This window comes from Meles meles, chromosome 1, assembly GCF_922984935.1.
Source record: "Meles meles chromosome 1, mMelMel3.1 paternal haplotype, whole genome shotgun sequence".
Classification (NCBI taxonomy): domain Eukaryota; kingdom Metazoa; phylum Chordata; class Mammalia; order Carnivora; family Mustelidae; genus Meles; species Meles meles.
In genome coordinates this window covers 209,860,429-209,877,017 of record NC_060066.1, presented here as the reverse complement: position 1 = coordinate 209,877,017, position 16,589 = coordinate 209,860,429, and the positions used below count along the sequence as shown (strand labels likewise).

At 39.7% G+C, this 16,589-nt stretch overlaps 1 protein-coding gene across 11 annotated transcripts in view; it reads left to right on the top strand.

Annotated features, from left to right (window-relative positions):
* Nucleotides 1–16,589, top strand: part of KIF1B (kinesin family member 1B) — a 140,946-nt gene that overhangs the window by 45,064 nt on the left and 79,293 nt on the right. For 5 of the 11 annotated variants that reach the window (XM_045998403.1, XM_045998384.1, XM_045998423.1 and 2 more), the window contains exons 6-14: nt 3,728–3,906; nt 4,669–4,780; nt 7,311–7,388; nt 8,094–8,159; nt 8,847–8,864; nt 12,627–12,702; nt 13,359–13,437; nt 14,504–14,646; nt 15,581–15,622. In XM_045998403.1, the coding sequence (XP_045854359.1) occupies nt 3,728–3,906; nt 4,669–4,780; nt 7,311–7,388; nt 8,094–8,159; nt 8,847–8,864; nt 12,627–12,702; nt 13,359–13,437; nt 14,504–14,646; nt 15,581–15,622 (793 nt within the window). The remainder of the gene's footprint in view (nt 1–3,727; nt 3,907–4,668; nt 4,781–7,310; nt 7,389–8,093; nt 8,160–8,846; nt 8,865–12,626; nt 12,703–13,358; nt 13,438–14,503; nt 14,647–15,580; nt 15,623–16,589) is intronic. The other 6 variants (XM_045998415.1, XM_045998440.1, XM_045998450.1 and 3 more) reach the window with 3 other exon arrangements.

Here is a 16,589-nt window from a genome sequence, read left to right as displayed (position 1 = left end):
TGTATAATCAGATCTCTTCTCCCCTTCCCCCTTTATAATTGCCTACAATTGTCGACAGTTATTCTTCACCCAATGTATACTCCAGCTCTTTGAAGAAGAGGTCTGTAGAATTACATTGTATACATTCATTTATTTGACAAACATTTCTACTCATTGATATGCGCTTTTTTTTTTAAAGATTTTATTTATTTATTTGACAGAGAGAAATCATAAGAGAGGCAGGCAGAGAGAGAGGAAGGGAAGCAGGCTCTCCGCTGAGCAGAGAGCCCGATGTGGGACTCGATCCCAGGACCCTGAGACCATGACCTGAGCCGAAGGCAGCGGCTTAACCCACTGAGCCACCCAGGCGCCCCTGATATGCGCTTTTTGAAGCTGTTTCACTTACCTTCTGCTTTGCTACTCAGTTCTGTAGTACTGAAATTAAGTGTTTTGTTAACATGAGCCTGTTGTTCTGAGACATGAAGCTGTGTTTAAGCAAACTTTTTTTTTATGTATGTATTGTGATGTTCTATAGGACTTACACAATTCCTAAGTTGACCCACGTAGCTGGATCAACTTTTCTTTACCTATAAAGTATAAATAAATCTATAAATTTTAGAGAATTCTGCCTTGTGACTATCATACACCAAAATGGGAATGTGCTGCTCTAAAAATATTTTTGTTAAAATTAATTCTCTAAATAACTTGTCTCATCCTACATTCTTTTTGACGACTAAATGTGTAACAAATGAAAATTCAGTAGATTTTATTCTTATTAAAATATCACATATTTTAAATAAATTTGAAGGATAGACAGAGTGATAGAATGTGGCAATTTTTTGAGCTTGTAGATAAGAAAAGAAGATGCCATTTCCTTTCATGCTGGAGTTCACAGCTTGCTTGGAGTGCAGTGTAGTTGATACTGTACTTCCTTACGTTGGGACCTCTACCCCCTCTCCTGCTTTTCTCCTTTATTTGCTCCAGCCACACTGGCTTTTTGGCCGTTTCTGGAACAACAGGAACTTTTCCTACCACAGGGCCTTTACATTTACTTTTTTTTTCTGCCTGAAATTTTCTTCCTTTGTATATCTTTTTGTCTGAGTATTTCAGCTCCTTCAAGTCATTTGCTCAAGGCTTCCCCTCTCAACGAAACTTACTGTGACCACCTTATTTAACCCTGCAGCTGGCCCTCCAGCACAGCACTCCTGGTCTCTCTTGCCCTGTTCTCCCTCCTCTCTCTACCCCACCCCAGGTCTCTTCATGTTCTAACCTACTTTTAGAACTCTGTTCATTTATGTATTTGTTACTTATTTTTATTTAGAATCATAAACTCGCTGGGGCAGGGATTTTTGTCTGTTTTATTTACTGATGTGTGCCAAGTGCCCAGAAAATGCCTGGAAGATGCTGCTGCTCAGTGAGTTGAATTTGCCAGGTGGGGGCTGTAGTGGCTGGCTCGGAGGTCAGGGAACTAGTGCTGGCTTAGGTGGGCTTGCATGCTAGAGAAGAAGTAGCAGAGCACAGCAGAGCCCAACCCTTTCCCTGGGTTACTTGGGTCCTCATACTCCCACACCTGGGTGAAAAGGGACAACAAGTCATTCAAAAAGATGGAGTATCTTTCTGGGACTCTGGAGTGTATGTCCAAGTTTAAGTGCTACACAGGAATGTTAAAGCACCATTTCACTTTATAGGAAGACCTGCTTTAAGAAGGTGTACTTGTTGTCCTGTTGTTTTAATCTCATAGGGGATCAATTACTCAAGGGTTCTCCATATTTTAAAAAACTGATTCTAAAATGCAGTATAGATATACAGTCAGTGGGACGCCTGGGTGACTCAGTCGTTAAGCCTCTGCCTTTGGCTCAGGTCATGATCCCAGGGTCCTGGGATGGAGTCCCGCATCAGGCTCCCTGCTCGGTGGGAAGCCTGCTTCTCCCTCTCCCACTCCCCCTGCTTCTCCCTCTCCCACTCCCCCTGCTTATATTTCCTCTCTTGCTCTGTCTGTCTTTGTCAAATAAAGAAATAAAATCTTTTTTTTAAAGAAATAAAATCTTTTTTTTTTTTAAAGATTTTATTTCTTTATTTGACAGACAGAGATCACAAGTAGGCAGAGAGGCAGGCACAGAGAGGGAGGGGGAAGCAGGCTCCCCGCTGAGCAGAGAGCCTGATGCGGGGCTTGATCCCAGGACCCTGGGATCATGACCTGAGCCGAAGGCAGAGGCTTCACCCACTAAGCCACCCAGGCGCCCCAATAAATGAAATGTTTTTAAAAAAATAAAAATAAAAAGTATATAGTCAGATCTGAGACTGAGTGAAAGAAGAAAGCAATAGAAATGGCAGTTCTGTTGTTTCAGACACTTGGAAATGTGTCTATAGAAATTTAAGTATACAAGTGCCAAATTTTATTGTGTGCTTGAATAGCTCAGGATACACAAGAGAAGAGCATAATGAGTCTTCCTGTGCTGAATTCCTCCCTCCAGAGCCTTATTTGCCTAGAAGTCTGATCTTACAGATAAATCAGGATCAGAAGCAACCTTCAAAGCCAGACTCTTGAATGAAGCTCATTTGACTTATGTTATGAAACCACTGTTTTTATTTGTTACTTTCCCTTTTATTTGTTATTCTTCCCTAGACCAGAACATTAAACATTAGCAAGCCTGGTATATTATCTTCCTGTGGACAGACTTCTGTTGGAACCCTGCTGGTTTATTAGTGAGCATGGAATTAGAGAGGAAGGAGTTTCCTAGATGAGTGAGATGTTGGCTTGCTTCAGGTAAAGAAAGGATAGTCTGGGACCTTCATCTCCACGATAGGAACGGTTCTGCTGGTGGGACGAGAGTTCCAGCAATGTGCTAGCTGAGGCTTCCTCTTCCCTCACCGGTCGTGGACAGGTCTCGCCATGCTGTCAGACTCCATGCTGACCAGTCCTCACTCCTTGTGGTAGTTACGTGGTTTGTGTGTGGTTGTGTTACCGTACTGGGGTTACTGGTCCCTTTTTTGTTTTCCCTGCTCTGGAACATTGGTAGTATTTCTTCTTGTTAACACTAATAGAATTTTTATTTCTAAGTTTTTAGAGTAAGCTCACTGTAACCCTCAGTTATTGACAACAGCATACATTTTTAGAAGTGTATTAGTAACTGGTAAGTTGCTACTAAAAATGGTATTTTTTCTGACTTAGGTAGTGGCTGCTGACTGCCAAGGTAGCCTTCTTAGCTCCTTTTCTTTCCCGAGTCCATCAGAAAGCTGGTTCTAAGCTAGACAATGATATCTGTGCGACTGTTAATAGAATGAAATGGACTAGACTGTGGCATTTCTCTTTGTAAAGATTGCTGATCTCTCGTTGTAGAGCTGTTTTTTACAAGTAATCTCTGTGCCCAGTGTGGGTCTTGAACTCACGACCACAAGATCTAGAGTTGTGTGCTCCATTGGCTGAGCAGCCAGGCACCCCTAATTGCAGAGTTGGGTTTTTTTGTTTTGTTTTGTTTTTAATATTTTATTTTTGACAGAGACAGAGTACACAAGCAGGGGAACTACAGAGGGAGAGAGGCAGGCTCCCCAATGAGCAGGGAGCCCCTGATGTGGGATTCGATCCCAGGACCCTGGGATCATGACCTGAGCTGAAGGCAGAGGCTTAACTGACTGAACCACCCATGCGCCCCAACTGTAGAGCTTTGAATAAAAGTATAAAAATAATTTTTAATGTATAGGATTTCTTTTTCCAAGTCCTCCAGTTCACTTAGTAATTTGTTCTTAGGTGAGCTACATGGAAATTTACTGTGAAAGAGTACGAGACCTGCTGAATCCAAAAAACAAGGGTCATTTGCGTGTGCGTGAACACCCACTTCTTGGCCCATATGTGGAGGATCTGTCCAAGCTGGCAGTCACTTCCTACACAGACATTGCTGACCTCATGGATGCTGGGAACAAAGCCAGGTATGGTAGAAATAGACGAACGACTGAAGGCTTTGGCACATTTTCAGGTCCTTTGTTCCCAGTTAAGGGTTTGAGATCACCTTTATACTTACGAAAGTTGCTTTAATTGTAGATCCTCTGATCCCTTGGCTGTGCTGGGGTAAAAAGAGAGGGTTTCAGCATATTCAGCATCTTCTCATCAAAATAATGCAGTGCTGAACCATGGCAGAACATTGGTTAAGTTAAAATATCAGGTTTTGATTAGGTTGTGGTAAAATGTTGGATAATCATATGCCTATGAATTAATTGTGGAATAAAGAATACAAATTAGGGGCGCCTGGGTGGCTCAGTGGATTAAGCCGCTGCCTTCGGCTCGGGTCATGATCTCAGGGTCCTGGGATCGAGCCCCGCATCGGGCTCTCTGCTCCACAGGGAGCCTGCTTCTTCCTCTCTCTCTGCCTGCCTCTCTGCCTACTTGTGATCTCTCTCTGTCAAATGAATAAATAAAATCTTAAAAAAAAAAAAAAAAAAGAATACAAATTAAATGCCCCGGTGGTTTCTAAAGGGACAGCTGAGGTATGAAAAATGATTCTGATGGGAGACCTTTGGATTTGGGGATAACTTGATAGGCTCATAAATAAGGTGTATTGAGAACAATTTCTGCAAGTGACAATCTCGTGATCTATGAATAAAGCTGTTGTTTCTGATTGTTATAGTTATGCTGGCCATTTTAACTTTCATCTAAGAATTCCGTTGTCACACGTCACCCTTATGTTCCTTTAGGACGGTGGCGGCTACCAACATGAACGAAACAAGTAGCCGTTCCCATGCTGTGTTTACCATTGTTTTCACCCAGAAGAAACATGATACTGAGACCAACCTTTCCACTGAGAAGGTAGGACAATGTCAGTGTCCGGGCTTGAGTTGTATGGAATGGGGATTTTCAGAAGTCCCTCTTGCTACTCTCTGCAGCTTATGGAGGGGAGAAAGTTACCCTTTTTTTCTTAAGAGAATATTTTGTATCTTTTGCTTGTCATTTTTATTCCCATCCAAAAGCAATTTTTTGAGTGAAATTTTTTGGGTTTTTGAGTGAAATTGCAAGATAGAAAATAGGGTGAAGAAAAAACAGACTTTGGGTCTCAGAAACTACTTTGTTCAAAAGAGTTAAGCAGTTCTGTGGGGAGAAAATCTTTCCTTTTTTATTTCTTGACTAGAATCTCTAATTACTTGTTTGGTATGTAGATTTTTGTTTGTTTATTTGTTTTGAGCCCTGATAATGTTATTGGGGGGTTAAATATTTAAGCAAACAACTAAGCAGACAAGGTGTGTTTTTCCTTGGAAAGTAAAGGACTGCACAGCGCCTGTGATGCTCTTCGAATACCTTGCTTGTTACTGTCTCCTTTTCTACAGGAGTTACATGTCGTAGACTTTGGGGTTAAACTGCTTTAGATCGTGGCACTGCCACTTCACAGCAGTGTTACCTTGGGCAGGTTACTTACCCTCTTTGTGCCTCAGTTTTTCCAACCTCATGGGATTGTTAAGGTGATTAAATATTGAAACAGGTTAGTGCGTGGAATAGTTCTGACTCAGAGTAACCATTCAGTAAATGTGAATTTATTGTTATAATAAATTTATGTTGAATTCTTCTCTACCTATGTATCTAAGTAGCATGCCGCTGGATTTTTAAACCTGAAGTTAGATTTATTATACTGGTAGTGATGAAAGATCCTTTGCCTTATAAACTGAGTAATTTGTGATACTGACATCACTAAAAACTAGGATCACCTTTAACTTGGTGACTTGTTTTTAGCTGAAAATTGTTTTATTTTTTAAAAAATTTTTATTTAGGGGCGCCTGGGTGGCTCAGTGGGTTAAAGCCTCTGCCTTCAGCTCGGGTCATTATCTCAGGATCCTGGGATCGAGCCCCGCATCGGGCTCTCTGCTCAGCAGGGAGCCTGCTTCCTCCTCTCTCTCTCTCTGCCTGCTTCTCTGCCTGCTTCTCTGCCTACTTGTGATCTCTGTCTGTCAAATAAATAAATAGAATCTTTAAAAAAAAAAAAAAATTTTATTTAAATTCAGTTTGGTTAACATATACCATGTTATTAGTTTCAGACGTAGAATTTAGTGATTCATACGTTATGTATAACACCCAGTGCTCATTCCATGAAGTGCCCCCCTTAGTGCCCGTCCTCCAGGTACCCATCCCCACACCCACCTCCCCTCCAGCAGCCCTGTTTGTTTCCTAGAGTTAAGTCTCTTATGGTTTGCCTCCCTAGCTGAAAGTTATTAAAAAAAAAAAAATACCCTTCATCTAGGCGATCAGATAACTTGACATTGCTTAGTTACAATATTAATGCTATTTACATCTTGAGTGAAAACATTTTTTCCTTTCTTTTATGACGTCCCATCTACAGAAATAATTATGTTAATCCTATAACCACAGCTTCTTTGATAATCCATTTTGGATACTTTTGTCTAACTTTCCCAAAGCTTTATTTTATTTAACAACTTTTATTGATTTGTTGGCGTGCAGTAGACCACACATAAGTATAACATCGGATTAGTGTGTATGCACCTGTAAAACCAGTATCATAGTCCAAGTCGTAGGCACGTCCATTCCCCTGAAAAGCTGCCTCATGCCACCTTATAATAACCGTGTCACTCCTTCTACCCTCGTACTTCTTAGGCAGTTCTGATCTGCTTTTTGTCACTACAGATTAGTTTACATTTTCCAGAATTTTACATGAATGGAATTAATAGTATGTACTGTTTTCTTGCCTTGCTTCTTTCTCAGCATAATTCTGAAATTCACCTGTGTTGTTTTGTGCATCAGTAGTTCACTTGTTTTCATTGCTGATTAGTGTTCCGTTATATAGCTGGATCACAGTTAGTGCATTAACTCGCCTGTTGGGGGGCATTTAAATTGTTGACCATTTGGATCATGAAAATGAAAAAGCCACGAACATTTGGGTACAAGTCTGTGCGGCTGTTTGCTCTTGTCTCTCCTGGTAGATACCTGGGGTGGAGTGGCTGGGGCTGACGGTAGCATATGTGAGGCCCTGTAGGTCTCCAGCTCTGCCGAGCGGCCTTCCAGAGGGATTGTATCACTTCACATTCCCACCAGCCGTGTGTGAGGGTTCCAGTTGCTGGAGGCTTCATATCTAGTGTGCCATTTAATGGGTTAATGAGTTTTACGACACACTGTTATGAAATATATGTCGTGTGTATCTTAAAATGACTCATTTTGAACCAAGGTAATTGCTGTGAACTTTTGTGCATGCTGCATCTCCCTGTGCCGTATGTGAGAGCTCTAACGAGTATTTGTAGTCTTTTGCGTGCCTAATTTTTAATTTCCTGCCTCTTGGTGTTTTCTGGTTCTACCTGGCTTATTTTTGAATTGCCCCAATGTTCTTGTTCTTGACCAGGTCAGTAAAATCAGCTTGGTGGATCTAGCGGGAAGTGAACGAGCTGATTCAACTGGTGCCAAAGGGACTCGATTAAAGGTACTTATTTTATCAAACAGTTGACCTAGTCAGTAAATGTTCTGTAGCATAGGTCAGCAAACTGTGGCCAGTAGGTCAAATCTGACCCACACCTGTTGCTGTAAATAAAATTTTACTGGGACACAGTCCCCTCTATTTGTTCGTGTGTCGTCTGTAACAGTGAGGCTGAGAGCTTGTGACAGAGAGCACGTGGCCTGCAAAACCTTTACAGAAACATTTTGCTGACGCCTGATCTATAAATTCAATGAAAGATAAGTAACGTAACGTAATAGTTAAGGAGGACTTGATGGTCAGGGTGAGAGCTGAAAGGTGTTCTGAGGAACAGGCGAGGTGGAAGCATCACTAATGGGACAGGAACACACAAGATCCAAATGTGAGAACACATGCAGCCCTCTCCAGAGGGATGGTTACTTAACAAGAGCAGAAATCGCATGTTGATGAGTTGGGGGAAGAAGGCAGCGTCCGTAAGCTTTTGGGGCAAGCCATCTTGCCCATACTCAGGACTGTGAGTTAGGCGTGTGGTCCTGGCGTGGCATTAATGTGAACAGGGGAGACCGTGGACTAAAAGAGGTTTTTAGAATTTGTGGTCGTAAGTCAACAAAGAGTGCTAGCCATGAGGCTCAGTTGTATCCTGCGCATCATAGATGATGTGGCCGTAGAAGATATTCTTCATCATAATTCTGTCATGTTTGGTATTGATTTCAGGAAGGAGCGAATATTAATAAGTCTCTCACAACTCTGGGCAAAGTCATTTCAGCCTTGGCAGAGGTGGTAAGTATTATTTACTTGATTACATGGGAAAGCTTGTCTGTTCAGCAAATGTACTTGATGATATTTTGTCTGTTTATGAAGACTGACCTTTTCCGCCCTTTTGTGTAATCTTGCTTTCTCCTTTTAGAGCTTTTCAGATAAGATACTAGGTATAACACACTTTGACTTTCTACCGAACACAAAAGAGATCAAGGAGAGTGAAAGTAAACAGATCTGTAGAGGCCAGACTGAAAACTATTTACGAAGACCTAGGGTTTGGTTGCTTTTTGAGCCTACTTCAGATCTCTCATCAAAACCAAGGGTTTTGTTGCATAATCTTTTCCTATACAATCTTTTTAGAGTAGGTTACAGTACCTTTTGGAGTTTTTTTAAGCATTTGCCTTGGTGAATGCTGTTGATTTGGGGGCCAATAATGTATTTTTAAAAAGTGTGTTATTCTTTCCTATTCTTTAACAGTGGGATACTGAAACTGCAACAGTGTTGAATCACGGGCTTCATTTTTTAGATTAAAGGCTAAGGAGGTACTACTCATTGTATATTCTAGTTTAGTACATCATTTGAATCCCTAAAAAGAATCAAATGCTTTCTTGCTTGTTTCTGAAAAGTCATACTCAGTTTATTACTTTAAAGTACTTTCTTTTTGAAGGCTTAATCCTGTGTTCTTTCTTTTAAATGCTTCATCTGTAGGATAACTGCACCAGCAAGGTACGGAGGGGTTTGGTAGGAATGAACTAGCTGTAGAATCAATTGTGATGATTGTAAATCCTCAGCAGGATGTATGGAGGCATAAGTAGGAATGGAACCTTGAAAAAGAACTTTTTGTTACTTGCTTTCTGGCTCTGGAATTTTGAATTGCTGTTTAGAGTGACCGTGAATCATGAGACTGCACACCAAACCTAATTTAGGGAACACGATTTGCTTTGGAGAGGGAATTCAGAATAAAGGAACAAGAGGGAAAAGGAGGAAGTGTCCATATTGTGTTTTCTTACTGTTTCTCCTAGTCATCTTTGGCACTGTCACTTGAAGAAGTCACCCTTAAAGCTCTTGAAAGGGCAATAAAGATATTTCTTATGGGTACTCCTCTAAAGCATAACGGCCTTCTTGAAAGTATTAGGATATTTTCCTTAAACCTCTTTGTATAATCTTGTTTCCTGTCCTGAAAAGTCATGGGTTATTTAAATTGTTAAAAAAATTTTTTTCCTACTCTTTGGTTATATATATATATATATATAAAGTGAAGTCTGTAGAATCAAGTTAAACTCCATCTCTAAAACACATGCTCTTTGGGGCACCTGGGTGGCTCAGCATTTAAGCTCTGCCTTCAGCTCAGGTCATGATCTCAGCTCCTGGGATCGAGCCCCATATTGGGCTCCCTGCTCAACGGGGAGTCCGCTTATCTCTCTCCAGATCCCCTATGCTTGTGTTCCGTCTCTTGCTATCTCTCTTTCTGTCATAAATAAATAAAATATTTTTCTTTAAGATTTTATTTATTTATTTGACAGAGAGAGACACAGCGAGAGAGGGTACACAAGCAAGGGGAGTGGGAGAGGGAGAAGCAGGCTTCCCACGCAGCAGGGAGCCCAATATGCGGCTCTATCCCAGAACGCTGGGGTCATGACCTGAGCCTAAGGCAGCTGCTTAATGGCTGAGCCACCCAGGCGCCCCAAATAAATAAAATCTTTTTAAAAAATGTTCTTTTGCATCCTTTTAATCCAAATACTATAGACTTTTCCTTATATTTCTGTACATATATTCTAGAATTTCTTAGTACTATTTTGCATTAATAATAGAGCACTCAACAGCTTTGAATTACATGATGACATTGGAGATAAAGGGAGTATCTGCAATGAATTATTTTATTTTTAAAAAGATTTTATTTAATATTTGAGAGTGAGAGAGAGCATGAGCAGCTGGGAGGAGCAGAGGCAGAGGGAATGGGGTAAGCAGACCCTCTGTTGAGCAGGGAGCCCAACTCGGGGTTTGATCCCAGGACCCCGAGATCGTGACCCCAACATCATGAAGGCAGACGCTTAACTGCCTGAGCCACCCAGGGGCCCTGCAATGAAATATTTTATACTCGTATTTTAAAATATATAGGTTTGTTCTCTACTTGTACACAAATTAGTTAATAAAAAATAATGCTTTTGTTTCTTTTGGTTTATTGGAAAAGCTGCCTTAGATTTTAAAAGTCTGTTGTTTGATATTATGCATGTGTGGATATTCTTCAGATATCTAATCTGAGTCCCCAGATATGAAAACTGTTAAAATTTAGTGGTTTTTCTAACTTGTCCTGTCCATTTGCTCATTTTTAACATTCATTATCAACCAGAGGATAAGTTTACCAAGTATTTACCTGCTTATTTCCCATATTGCTTTGTGTCGCAATCATTTGCAAATGACTTCTTTAGGATTAGTTTTGGAAAATCCAGTTTAGAATTTTGCATCTATGCCATAATTGTAACAGATCAAAGACAAATTTTAGTTTTTATGTAATAAGTATAATTTGGGGTGAATTAAAATGTACTATTATTCCTACTGGGGAGGGAAACAGGATTATACTGTCTGTATTTGATAGTACTTCTTTTTAGAGAGGCTAGTGATGTCGGTAAGTAAACGTTTTTAGGTAATTACTGAGGCCCTTATTTGTGAGAACAGATGAGATTAATAAGTGTGAGAGAGCAAATGGAAAAGAAGTGGCTAAAATTCCGAGATATTTTCAAATGGAAAAGGTGGAAGTTCTGTTTATGGTTCTTTATTTAGCTACTCCTTAATTTAGTCAAATTGACCAAAATGAAAATCAAACATTGTTTGGCAAAGAGACACTGCTTGTTTTTCTAGTACTGCTTGCTGCCCTTGTAGCAGACAAATGAGCTCTTGCAGCATTTTCAGTACTAACCTGGAGGCAAAGTGGAGTGTTCAGGTGTGGTGAGGGGCTAGAGAAGGAAGAATTGAGGTGTCAGGCCTCGGGAATTTTGCAGTGCACTCATATTCCCGCTAAGCTGTGGATGACAGAGGGGTAATTCTCCCCACAGGTCTGTGTCATTTAGAAATAGACCCTGGTATGGGAAATGACTTTCTCATTGGTGGAAAGTGTGTCTGTGGTGGACTAGGATGAATTGGAGGGGGTGTTTTTGATAAGAGATGGAATTAAAGTGCTACTTGCCTACTTCCTTTCCTCCTCAACAGACCAGAGGTCAGCTACTTAGTACTCTTTTTCTGAATACCCATGCTTTCGCAAGAACTAGATCATCCTTAGTTCAACCTTTAACCTCAGGTGATACCAGGACTGGGGAGAGAGGTTTATCAGTGAACCCTGTGGCTTTCTTTAGTGGCTTCTTAAATCGTCAGGACCTAGTTGTCAGCCAGAACATGCTGCAGTAGCTGTTATCTGCTAAAGATTTGCATTAATTTTTACTTTCAAAGGCTATAATTCCCTCCATTTTAGTACTGGCTTTATATTGGTGCCTTTTGCTCTATCTCATGGTAATGCGAAGGGTCACAGCTGTATAAGTAAATGCTTCATACATATATACAGACAGTTCATCTCGCAGCCTTTACAGATCTCCAGATTAGCAAATCACATCATTGTCTTAGACCTTTTCACTTTGAGTCCTAACTCTGTTGGTTGGATTTATTTGGGGTATAATTGCCTTCTAAAGAAACCAAATGTAAATTACTTTTACAAGAGATGCAACAGTCTGCTTGATGATTTGGTGGTTGGCCTCATTAACTAACTGACGTGGCTCCTACACATCTAACCTGGAATGCCCAGGATTCATACCTCTCTGCAAAAGTAAAATACCGTTGTTGGAGGCTTAGAAATGAGAATGATGTTAAGGAATTATTGTTAATTTTGTTATGTGTGATAATGGTCTTACAGTTCTGCTTAAAAGAAAAAAGTTCTCCATTTGAAATATGTATCTAAAATACTTACTTATAGGTGAAATATTGGATTTGCTTTAAAACACTACCAGCTGTAAAAGATACGATACAGAGATATTAGATAACAGTATATTTACATTAAATTTCCTGAATTCGGTCATTAAAATGTGGCTGTGTAAGAGAATGTCCTTATCTGCTGAAGTATTTAGGGATAAAAGGACATGGTGTCTGCAATTTATTCAGATGGTTCAGGAAGAAAAAGTGTAAAGCATTTTTGAGGGATAATAGAAACATGATTGGCAAAGTATTGATAATGGTTGGAGTTGCATGATGGATATATGGTAGGTCATTAAGCTATCTCTAAACTGTTGTGTATGTTCTAAATTTTTCCAAATAAAATATAAAAAGAAAAAATTACTTTATTGCATGAACTTTGATATTGTGAAGAATTGAAGCCATGAATGTTAAATGTCTACAGTAATGGGGTTCTACTGTAGTTTACTTAGGAATTCTAGACAGGTTTGCCTTTCATGTGACTTTTTCCTCCCTAACAATGCTAAAACCATTTCTTTCTGTTTATAATAGAGTAAGAAGAAGAAGAAGACTGATTTTATTCCTTACAGGGATTCTGTACTTACTTGGCTCCTTCGAGAAAATCTAGGTATGTTGATCACTGGTGTGTACTTATCTTTTTAAAGCTGTTTACTGATTATCTTTTGTGGTTAATTGTCTTTGATGTTTGTTTTGGAGAACATCAATCTCTAGATCTCCATGTTACTCTTGATTTAAGCTGGTTGCATTTGCTCACTTTTTAATTAGGGTTCTCTCCCCCATCGTGTTGACCTCAGAACAGACCACCACACCTGCTTCAAACTATCGCTCCTTCTTCAAACCTCTTTGGAAACTCCATGTTACCATTTTGCTGATGGTTTTTGACCTCTGGGTCATTCTCTTTATTCTTTGTTCTGTTAGCCTCTCTCTCTCCTTATGAGAAGGGAGTGATGAGCTATGTCAGATGTCGCTGATAGGAGGAAGAGGCTGGACTGTCCACGTCACCGAGACTTTGACTCACTAAAGGCATTTTGGTGGAGTGGCTGAAGTCTTCACTGGAGTGGGAGAGGGAAACTGTCACACTAGATCCAAACTCCAAGATTTTAACGGTGTAACAGTGCCTGACATGGGAGCATGCAAGACATTGGTTGACTTTTTATTATATCTTAGGATCTGAGATGGTGGTGTCTAATTTGACATAAATTTAATAAAATTCTTCTTTCTGAAATGAGTATGATTTGTGGTAACCATGATTTGTCTTCTTAGGTGGCAATTCTCGAACTGCAATGGTTGCTGCGCTGAGCCCAGCAGATATCAACTATGATGAAACTTTGAGCACTCTGAGGTACTCCCAATTGATCTTGATAGCTAAATAGATTACTGTGCCGCCATAAGATAGCATAAGAAAACCATTGGTAATTTTTTATGTAAGTAATGATCCATCCCTCTCATAACAGGGAAAACGTGGGTTGGGGAGATTTTCATTTTTGTTTATTTTATTTTTGGGGGTGGGGGAGATTTTTATTGTAATAGAATTGACCTGTTTATGGTTTTCAATGTCACTTTCAGTTTGTTACAATTTTCATTTCTGTAAAAAGAAGTTCCCTTGTAGTGTTTGTCATTACAGAGATGCTCAGCTCTTAACAAGTCATACAATTATGAGTATACATAGTGTTAAAAAAAATTACAGACTGTTCGCTAATAGAATATAGTTGGCTGATGAACAACACAGTGGTTAGGGGTACCAAACCTCTGCACAGTTGGAAAACTGCATATAACTTGACTCCCCAAAAGCTCAATTACTAACAGCCTGCTGTTGCCCAGGAGGCTTACTGATAACATGAACAGTTGATTAAGCCGTATTTTGTATGTTGTACGTGTACATAGGTATATGTATATAATGCCATACTGTATTCTTACAATAAAGTGAGTTATAAGACAGAACATGTTATTAAGAAAACCGTAAGGAAGAGACAACACATTTACAGTAGCGGACTATATTTATCGAAAAAAAATCTGATTATAAATGGACCCATGTAGCTCTAACCCATGTTGTTCAAGGGTTAGCTGTATTTCTATATATGAATAGTTTTCATCACTTTAATCTAGAACTTTCTACTCTTCTCCTGGTAATGGAAAGAGCCCTGTACAGTCTGACAAATGCATTTTAGGTCCTCTTTCTGGTGTTTATTTCTTTTATGATTTGGGGTAAATCACTAAAATTCATCTGAGCCTTTTTCCTCAACTTGTTAAGATACTATAAAACTTTCTGACGCACATGCTGTTAGTATGGCTCATGAAGTGTGCACCTGCTCCAGCTGTTTGGTTTAGAGATAGAAGTAACGGCACATTACTGAGGAGAAGTGGAGTAGCTGAGGAATGGCAAAAATGAATGTTCTTTCTGGATGTAGATATGCAGACCGTGCAAAACAAATTAAGTGCAACGCTGTTATCAATGAGGACCCCAACGCCAAACTGGTCCGCGAATTGAAGGAGGAGGTGACGCGGCTGAAGGACCTTCTCCGTGCTCAGGGCCTGGGAGATATTATTGATAGTAAGTGAATTAAGGGTCAGCACGAACTCTCATCTGTTCCTCTTCAGGGTGCTTGTATTTAAACTGAGATTCAAAGCACATGATGAAGTTAGATGGTGGAAAATGGTTTTTTTGTTTTTGTTTTTTCTTTAAAAAAAAAAAAATCCAATGAAAATGATCTCAGAATCTTCCTTTATGTAATATGTACTAGTCTATCCAGCTGAACCCATGAAATGCGTTTTTAAAATGTATATATGTTATTGCTTATATTTTTTATTAGATTGTCATTTTAGATGAGCTTATTGTCACTGAGAAATTAATCACTTCATAAAATCGTTACTTGAGATTGTTGTTTTTGTATTAGGGGCTTCTCTGGATTAATGCAGTAGTGGTAATACACGTGTAACAAACCTACCATTCCAGTCCCCTTTCAGATTAAGATTTACCTTGGAGTGTGGTATCTTTCCCCTCCTGCAAAATGGTTGAGGACCACTCCCCACCCGGCTCCCTAAGAACACACGAAGGGAAAAATATCCATTTCCTATCAAATTCAAGAATTAGACTTCCAGAGAATATTATTTTACGGTGTTGTCTTAAAAGGAATCTTTTTTTTAACCTCCGTGATCTGCCTGCATAATGTCTAATCAGAAGTTAACTGGGTGATTCAGGTAGAATAGTATATGGGGTTTATTTGATAAAGCATATTTTTATTTTTTGAGTGAAAAATTAATATTGTTTGATATTCTAGTAAGATTTTCAAAGTCTCTTCTAGTTTAGTTCTTCTTACCGCTTAGCGCCTGAGTTTAAGTGAATACAGTGTGCGAAATGATAATGTATTTTAAGTGTTAGTTTTTTTCATCTTCCCCAATGCCAAATGCTGCTCTGTTCCCTCTCTGTGTCACTGCTGAACCTGAACTTTGACCCTTCTTGTATTTTCCCTCCTGCTTACCTTCAGTTGATCCATTGATCGATGATTACTCTGGAAGCGGAGGCAAATGTGTGTATTTCATGTATTGGTTATTTCCAGTACTCTGATTTGCTAATCTGCCTCTGCTGGATCAGCCTTAAAATGAGCTTTGCATGCCAGCAACCCTAACAGGGAAATCCCAGACAGAGCATACCGTAGATTTGGAAATGATCCTGTTTTTGCCCTTCTCCATTTAGCAAACACTGCTGAATTTCGGTTTGTGGGTTAAGTAGTTTAGAGGCTTAAGAGTCTCTTGCTGCTTCTGCTGTTCAGTTTTTCCACTTACATGATTAAACTGGATCCAAAGTCATAAGGGATGGTGATAGCGATGGCAGCAGCTCACATTTCCTGAGCGTTTATAGTGTGCTGGGCCCCATTCCAGGGACCTGGACTGTATTATCTCATTTAATCCTGTCCCTGATTCCGGAAAGGATTCCATTATGCCTGTTTTACCCCTTGAGGACACCGCTTGCCTGGGGTGCTTAATTTGCTACTGCAAGCCCGCGGTTTCTGTGTAGTTAGATTGGATAGTGTAACCTCAGAGCCCTGGTTTTTAAAGTCACTACTATACCTTTTTGACCTCTTGAGATCCTTCAAGGGTCTGATCATTTAACAGAAAAATCCTTTTAAATTAGCTATGTAATTCTGAGCCTTGGTGAATGTACACTTAAAAACAATCACTTCCAGTTGGCTAACCTATCCGTGGCTGAGTAGCTCGGAGTGTTGGGTTAGCACTCACCTGGGCTTATACTAAGTTAGTTTCCTCCATATTTTGGGCCTCAGCTTACATGGTGGTTAGGGAAGACTTTTATTTCCCTCCTTTTCTGGAATTACAGATTAGATTTTAAGAACTTGGGTGTCTAAAATATGTGTTCAAAATGACATTTTTATGAAGGATCACACCTCGTTCTCTCCATAGATACCATTAGGTTGGTGAGGACAAGATTTTTTACCCTTTTAAGATAATTTATAGGGGAATTTTTATCTTAGAAGAAAT